The 8,992-nt window shown below is 39.5% G+C and overlaps 1 protein-coding gene across 1 annotated transcript; it reads right to left on the bottom strand.

The window, feature by feature from the left end:
- Positions 1-685: 685 nt before the first annotated feature.
- Positions 686-5,059, bottom strand: LOC104513224 (maltase-glucoamylase, intestinal-like; the record flags this gene model as incomplete). The annotated part of the gene is made up of 4 exons (XM_010156505.1): positions 4,924-5,059; positions 4,726-4,835; positions 3,938-4,089; positions 686-857 (listed from the first exon to the last, which is right to left on the bottom strand). Coding segments are annotated over exons 1-4 (570 nt in total), but the record flags the coding sequence as incomplete, so codon positions are not given.
- Between the last annotated feature and the right edge of the window lie 3,933 nt (positions 5,060-8,992).

Here is an 8,992-nt window from a genome sequence, read left to right as displayed (position 1 = left end):
GATAGTTTAACTTAATGAGTCTGCATTCAGTGGAGCCATTCAGGTAAGAACCATCTTCAAACCAGAAAAGATCGTGAGAAAGTACTTTGTACCTCAGGGTAAGAGGTACAAATTCTAAATTATTCTTAATTACATATTGTTTTCTCCCTTCTAGTTTTTGTTAGTATACCTCCTATTTCAGCAAAACACTGAGTAGCGAGAAATAGTCTTACTATTATTAACAAACAGGTGCCCCAGAAAGTGTTTTGGAAAGAGACAGACTACAGAAACAAATAACTGCTGACAGATGTATTTTATCTTGTAAAGAGAGAGCTGTAAAAAAGAACCTTTCCATCATTTCCCAAGCTCCAAGGATGTTAACTGTAGAAACACGTCATCTGCACTGAATGCACAGAGCAGTGCATTAGGACATATTGTTATTTATTTTGTTTATCAGTAAATACTGAAGACTCTCATATAATAATGTTTATCAACTGGTTTTCAACTGCACATCAACGCAAAAATCAAAACATTTACAAAAAGCTATTCCTCAGGGAACTTTCATCAGTACCATCTATATTTTAGTAATAACATTCAGTGCCTGAAAAGTCTCTGGGGAAAAACTCAATGGATATTACTAATGTGTTTACTGCATAATAGGCTTGGATTCCAGAAGTCATCTGCAAAGAATAAAACCAGTCCTTACCCCAGAGGGGCCAATATCTCTGCTGAATATGGGCCAGGTTTTCCAGTTAACGTCGTGCCGGTACTGCTTATGCACATGCTCTCCCACACCATAAATGTTGCTGCTAGGTAGTTTGACGGATAGCTGTAAAAACTGGTTAGCATACTGCAGTGGTCCTATGGTAGTATCAAACCTGATGAAACAAGTTTAAAAAAAAAAGAAGTGTATTTCACTAAGAGTTGTGTCAAGAATTGTTTCTCCTCCTTGTAGTTAGACCTGGATAGCAGGTTCAGGTCTGCATGGACAGACCTGAAGGAGAGGGAGGTGGAATGGTGCAGGGCTGGAGCAGAGCAACCCTTGCACAGATGATGAGCTGCATGTTGAAAGTTGATCCTACAAAAACCTCTCACACAAGTGCACATCTATCGTCAAGGGTACATTTGCACTCTCTTCTTCCACCAAAACTTCCCACACCTTGCATCTGTTGCACTGAATCCTGAATCCACTCTCCTGTGGCCGCTCACAGTAACGGGACAGATGGAAAATTTCCGTGGGTGGAGAGGAACACAAAAATAATCCACTCCATCAGACTGTGCAAATCAATTGCAGCTTTTGCTTGCCAACGAAAATCAACAACCCCCGCTCCTGAGTCCTGCTAGTCAATTGACTACAGGGAAAGGCAGACTGTGGCTATGTGCTAGCTCCTGAATGAACCGGGCGTAGATGAGCACAGATTAACATGATAATGTGATTCTTTGCATGGTTTAAATCCTGTTTGATGGCGATCACCTCTCCTGCGGCAAATTCTCATAAAAGAACTGCTATGCTTTTTAAGGAATACGAAGTTGGTAATGTTGAAAATACATACAGAGCCTACTGTATATATCTGTACAAACAGAACAAGCCAGAGATCAATATCCCTCCTTTACATCTATTAGCAAAACACACAGAAAAAGTCAATTTCATTAATAAAGTTTCTTTTGTTAATTTGATTTTGCACCTCTCACCATTCCATTTCATTACAGACAAAAAATTCATCCTCTAAATAAGGATTATGAGAGCTTTACATACTTAAGCAACCCCTGATTTCACTCCTTCACTTTCATTCCAGGGAATGGTGAGTCAATCTGAGCAGCGCTGAGGCAAAGAGCAGCAGGAGGCAGCCCAATTCCTGACATGAAGTGCACCAAGGAGCAGCCCACAGTGAGACAATGGGCTCAGTGATTTGCCCTCCTGCCTTTAGCTCTGCTGGGCTGTCACAGCTGTAACAGTGAACCAGAGTCTAGGCTCCCTTGACCAGAAATGCCTCAGGTTGTGACCCCACCTATGGTCTCCTAGAGTTACAAAAAGACATCATCAGGCATTTAGGCATCCTCATTCCTGATAGATGGAGGGGTCTAGGCATAGGGATCTTTTTCTACAGCCAGGTGGGTGCCCACAACAGCACCAAGACGTGGTCATGTTCTGTCATGTGACAAGGATGCTGGGATTTTGGTCATGTTTATCTTAGTGATAAAATTAAATATCTCCCTAAGCAGCCGAGTGCATCAGAATGGTTGACAGCATTGCATTTCCTAAGCAACACCACATATCATCCTGGGCAAGGATCTCCCACAACTCATGGGATCAATCAAAACATTAAATTTCATTCCTTATGTGCTGAATCACGTTGATTTTCCTCTTTCATTCCTCTGAGACTTGGAATGTTTCCAGCGGGTAAATATATCAAAAGTGACCCCTACCCAGAAGTAGTTTGAGTTTCCATCAGTCATCACTTTTTAAGTGAAACAATCATAAATAGAATGTAATTGGGCGTTAAACCAGATTTAAAGCAGAGAGAAATTGGAACAAAGCTGGTCCTCAGATTTGAATGTTATCTTCAGCTTCATTAAACCAAGAGCTTACAGGGATCTGCAGAACTTCAGTCTTTCCTTGAAAGCAGAGAAAATTACTTTGAGACAGCAAACTACCTTGATGTGTATTATCATCATATATAACTTCAAAGGAATGTTATTTTATCTACTCATTTTATGTAGTTTTAATTAGAAACCATTTTAACAGCTGTATTTTCTTGTGATATTTATGGTAGATAACAGTGACAATATCCATATAGGAGAGAGTATTGTAACTTTCTCTCAACTTACACAAACAAAGCCACATTAATTTTGAGGGACATTATCACTTCAAATGTATCAGTACATCATAACTGTATTTATCACTATGAGTATGTCATTATGCATTAAAGATTTTAGTGATAAAGAGGCCCTTAAACTATTAAATAAATAAACAGTTAATTAGAAATTACAAACACTCAACAAATAAGAGACAACCACTGGAGTTTGGGCGTGCTACAGTTGTGTCTCATATACCTTTTCTTCTTTTTTTTTTTTTTTAAGTTAAAAATATGAATATTTGGGGAAGGCTTCATAAGTCAAATCCCTGTCTGATGTATTTCTGTCCACTTTTAAAGATTCCAAGGACTATCCTGCCCGTCTGCTTACAAACTGCACTGAAAGTAGTTTTTTTTGGAGAGAGGAAAGTCTGTATTTCCAATGAAACCATGGCAATCTTTCATATGGTCTTGCAAATGATGATGGTGATACCTCAGTCAGAACTCTAACTCTTTGAGGAGCTCAAGTGTAACAAATGTTGATGGAAGGTCATAGTCTTTATAACTATCTAGATAATGAGGATTTTTGTAATGAACTGCAATAAAACATTGAGCCCCACTCCTCCTTTTACAAAGAAACTTCCCTTTTTTGGTGGCTTTTTGTTTGTCGTTTTGCTCCTTGTTTGTTTTAAGAGTGAGAGGAAAGCACTCATCTTGTATAAACAAATGTATCAAGGATTTCTCTCTGAGGGATGTCCTTATCCCATGCTAACAGCAGCTTTCTTTGAGATACTCAAACTCAGTCAGCATAATTGTAATTTTTTTCTTTATAGACAGAAACTGCAACCACCTTTATCAAATTAAACAACAAATTCCCTGAAATGATGGAACGAAGTAGCTGTAAAGATTTCCCTAGTACTGGAGGAAAGAGAACAAAGACCCAGACCAAAAACATTTTAGGCAGAGCTCTCCATGTCATAGAATTTTTTTGCAAAGGCCTCCTCAGAGTCCCTGCAGAAGATCCATCAGTCGAAAGAAGAGAAATAAATTACATGTCCACGAGGGCAGGTCACGCACAGCATCTCAAACACACATTGCTCAAGGGTCTCCCGGACAAACCAGTGACATCTGTGTTCTTCAGAAAAAGCACCAGCATTACTTACAGCACTCTGCCATTGCTCACTCTGGTCACCACGATGCCAAAAGGGTTCTGCTTCACATCCACTTTGTAGTTTAAATTGGAGGCTGCAGATCCACTGAAAGGTCGCACATGCTGATGAGGGACTTCAAACCTGGGTTTTTTAGGATCAGTGATCTGCACATATGTAAACAACAGAAGTGTTGGGCTTTTAAAAACTAAGTTCTAATTCACACATCTTCCAGTGTTAACATACAGTTCTGATTTAGGATATTCCCACTGCTAATCCAGTCTCCTCTTCTGCCTTCATCGTCACTGTGTTTCCCTGTTCCCACGACAGAAGAAGCCCTGCTCAGCCCCACAACCTGTTGATACCCCAGAACCCATCGATACTCCACATTCACAGCATAGACTGTTGAGTTTTCCGTAGGAAACAGAAATCATGGGAAGAGCTAATGTTGTAAGTCAAAAGGATTCAAAGGTAGGGCCAGGCCATAAATAAAAACTAAGTAAATACAGTAATACCCCATATTTTCCTATTATGAGGAAAAAAGTTACATAATATAAAAGCTGAGCTTTTCAAAGGTCTCAGTAATTTTTCCATGCAGAAATCATACAGTGCTAAACCCTCCTTGACCTGATACATTTCAACAGCAGCAGGGACAAAGAAAGGAGGAGCTGAGCACTTCTGCGGGAGTCATGAGAATGCATCAGAGGGATTAATCCAGCCCTTCTAACCTCACTTCACAGTAACAGCCAGCCTAAAATCCTGCACCGAACGTGAACATTAAACCAGCAGAGAAACAGATTAACCTTGAACCGGAAGCGATTTGATGTCTGACACTCTCCTGTGAGGAGGACGGTGTTGATATCATCCCCAAAGAGAGAAGGTGATGGCAGCCTTGTTAACGTAGTCTCAAATCCTTGGGAAGAAAACAAAGGTTGCAATGCTATTGTGTTGAACTGGACATCGGCACGTGCGTAAACTGGGGATCTCAGCCCGCAGCTTACCTTTCTCAGTTGATCTTATCGACCCATCCACTTTGTAACCATGGTTTGAAGAGAAAAAACACCAGGGCACACTGATATCGCTCATGGGACTCCAGCAGCAGCCACGCAGGGTGCAGATTCTCTGTTTGAAGGACATGAGGGGCCCAAATGAGCTGAATTTTACACAAATAAATCCTCTATATTAAAACATTAAAATGCACATGGATTGCGTTTTGTTCCAAACACCAGAAACCTGAATAATACCCGCAATCAGATCAACTCTTTCTATGAAAATCTATCAGGTGAATTCAATGGCACAGAATACACTAAATAGAAACTATTTTTTTCTGGATTCAGAGTAGAAATGTGCTTATTAGACATTAATTCTTTCTTAAAACTACAAGATCCACAGGCAAAATGACCATTTAAAAAGCAAAAAATCCAAGTAAATCAACCTGTTGCTTAAAGCATATATCTCAGTGCAGTGGCACCAACCTTTACACATCCTTTCAGTACTCCACTAAGCTACAGTACCTTTGCTTTGTTAAGAATTAGCTTATTCACACAGCTCATGCCATTTGCATGAGTTGTACGTTTGAAGATAAGATTTGGGTAATACATCACTAAGTTTCTAGACATTTTCTCACATTAAAAACCTGACTCATTACTTGGGGCAAAGGGCAGTAGGAATACAGCAAGCTTCACTGAGAGCGAAGGGCAGCATCTGTAAGAGGTCTCAGGTATCCAAATCCAACATGCAGATCTTTATACCTTTCCCTCCACCTTCCCACTAACAGAAATTGTTTCTGCTTCCATCTGATTGTGCTCAAAGGTTTTTGGTGTTTGTGCCATGCTTATTTAAAATATTCTGCAACTTGATCTACTGCTGCTGTCCTGGTGGCACTTGGTTTTGGGTTATAGAGCCCAACCTGGTCGGTGAAGGTCAAATGCTTTTCTCGGCCTCTGAAAAGAGCAAAGATAAGCCAGTTCCAGCCCAGAAATCATGCGAGTGCTGAATGAAAGCACAGAGGCAGCTCCCAGAGCCACTGGCTTGAGAAATCTTAGCGCGTTTATTCAGTAGCGATTGCATGGAGCACAGAAATCTATGCAAAACCACCTGACATAAAACCCAGATCCACCAAAAAGATGTGTGTTTGTCTCTCTGTCATGGACTCATCACATCAGAAAACATGTATGCTGTCATTTCCATGATGTTCCAAGCAAAAAGCACAGTTGGAAACAGGGCGACTCCTTTTGCCCCATATCGATCCGCAAATCAATGGACTTTCTAAGGCTGTAAAAAACCCATCTCACTTTTCCACCTTCCCAACTCCCAACATGGCAGCTCCCTAATTCCCATTTTATAAACTATTTCAGAGTAAATGAGAAGAAGCACCAATCCCCTCCAAGACTGCAGAGATCACAGTTTTGCTCCCTGAAGTTAATTATTTAATTTACTTCATACATAGGGAAATATCCTAAATACAGGAAAACAGATTTGCTAACTCTATCCTCTTATCCCTTGCCTCCCATGCAACACACAATAGCTTGAACAACAGATTTTCCTAAAGCCTGGTAATTCAAGAATCTGCATTCCCAACTTTTTAAGCATGCTTTTCCTTATTCCCAGCTACTTCTCATGAATACTTGCTGCCTATTTTCAGCAGTTACTGTAGAGTCCAGTGATATTCTTCTAGCATGATCTTATTCTAGTGGATTTTCATGGCACACAGCTCGCTGCATAAGGAAGTAAATACAGAAATGCAGTTAGGTTTCACCTGACACGGAAAAAGGAGCAGAGTTCACCCAAAGACAGTGGAGAGGCTGTTATAAAAACTATCATTTAGTGTAAATAAAGATGTGAGCTGATCACAGCCTCTGAGCTATCAAACCAGAGTAATAGATACCAATAGTCTATAAAGCCCAAGAGAAAGGCAAAGCTTAATTAGAAACAATCCTGGATAAGAGGAAACAGTTTACGCTGGGCTACAGTATGAGATAGCTTCTGGACATTGATCTGAGCAACAAAGGTTAAAAGAACAGGTTGTCTACGTGCTGAAGTAAAATGTTTCTCTTATGTGCACCCAAACAAACCTCTGCCAGCAGGATATTTTGCTTGATGCACACACCAAAACAAAAACAACAATACACACTTCTCACAAGCTTTCAATGGTATTGGTTCAATAAGACTAAACCAGCTCTGCTTATGGTAGATCAATTTTTACTGGTACATTCTTCTTAACCGTTCAAACTTCATGGCAATTTTCTCCAGCAGTGAATAGTTAATAACTATCTACTTTCTTTCATTATGTCTATCTTCATCAACCCTGTGATTGGTTAATAAATATCTATTTGCTTTCCATACATATACCCTCTGCAATTCTACTCTATTTCTGGCTTCATCTAGGACATCTCCAATGAATAAAGAAATTAAGAGTGACACTAACCTGGTATACGAGTTTAGGCAAACCATAATTTTCCCAGCAGCTTTTTATTCTGAAAACCACTAAATGGAAACCACTAGAGAAGAGTTATGTTACTCTAAGCAGGTACCTGTAGTTTTACAGCTCTGTTAGTTGCTGTATTAGAATAGCCTAAAGAAGGACAACCAAAATGCTACCAGGAGAAGATAGGAATGAATGGACACACTGGGGTGGGATTCTGGCTTGTGTCAGGTATGCACCTAAACAGCTTTCATCAGGGTACAAGTTAAAGGTGATCTAATCTCATCTACCTCTAATCCTGTGAAATATGCTGCCTGGTCTTCACCAAAGAAAGAACAGATTCAGGAAACATATATTTAACCTCTAATTCCAGAGTAGGTATGCCAATGTTTAAACCTGCATCTAGCCTTGCTTCCCTGCTGGCATCTGTAATTCAATTATTTTTAATTCTTTCTAATAAGTGATGGTAGAATTACAGTTACAACTAGAGCAAAACTATTTCCCTCACTGTACGATGACAGCAGTACTTAATGTGGGGTGACTGGTTCAAAGGTAGCAATTAAAGACTGAAGTGATCTCATGACTACTCCTACCCTAGTGTGCTTGCTCCTGGGGAAGTGAAGGAGCTGAAAGAGTAGAGGAACAGGCTGTGATTTGAGCCTTTACTAACCTGTTTGCCTGCAGGACTTTATTGAACTATGTATCATAACAAGACCCATAGCATGACAGAGGCTTTAACAACTGTGATTTCTGGGATTAGACTGGAAATTCCCTCAGTGATTGAGGCAGCTGGTTAATAATTTTTATACCACTGTGAATGACATATACCTCACATATCATAATATATTCACTATTTTTATTCCTGAACTGCCTGCCCAAACCGAAGATGCCAGTTTCCATCAGAAAATGAGAACATCCATCGTAAAGATGAAAAATAATAATAAAAATTATAATTATAACTTTTCAAGACCAATCAGTACAAAAATGTTCTGAAAGTGAGAGAACTGAAAAATTAAGAAGATATTTTTCACTCAGAATCTTAACTCGTAGATACTTAAACCAAATCTCATTTCTAAACACTACACTCTCTCAGGTAAGAGACACCACAACCAAGGAAAGGAGACTTTAAGATTCAAATTAGTTCTTAAAGGAAACTGTGACTATGTTTCAAGTCTTTTGTATCTGGATGAAGCGCATCCTCACCTGTTATTTCTGAACTATTATAAATACTAATACTTGACAATTGAACAAAAACAAACTGCTCTCGCAAAGTTGTTAAAAGTAGAGAGAGATTTTTTTTTTTTTAACTGCTTGATGTCTGACTAACCTTTTTTCCATCTATCTCAAAACATAACTGCTGGGGAGTACTTTGACAGTGGTCTTCCACCTTTGGCAGCAAACTGCCACAGTGACTAGAAAAATCAGGCCTTCTGTCAATGGGCTGAAATGGCTTATAGAAGAGTTGCACTTCCCTGAAATGTATTCAGGCAATCACAGATTAAAAAAGGTGGAGAAAACAACTGATATCATAGGGACAAGTTCAATTTTTGTAATTAAGCGTGAGGCCATAGAAAATTTTCAGACCTTTGTTGCTACTTGATCCGGGATGCAGTCAATTCTCTCTGCTATTATGATGTTTGGACATT

This window comes from Eurypyga helias, unplaced genomic scaffold (assembly GCF_000690775.1).
Source record: "Eurypyga helias isolate BGI_N326 unplaced genomic scaffold, ASM69077v1 scaffold5778, whole genome shotgun sequence".
Classification (NCBI taxonomy): domain Eukaryota; kingdom Metazoa; phylum Chordata; class Aves; order Eurypygiformes; family Eurypygidae; genus Eurypyga; species Eurypyga helias.
Note: the sequence above shows the minus strand (reverse complement) of the source record. Positions and strands in the feature narration are given on the sequence as shown.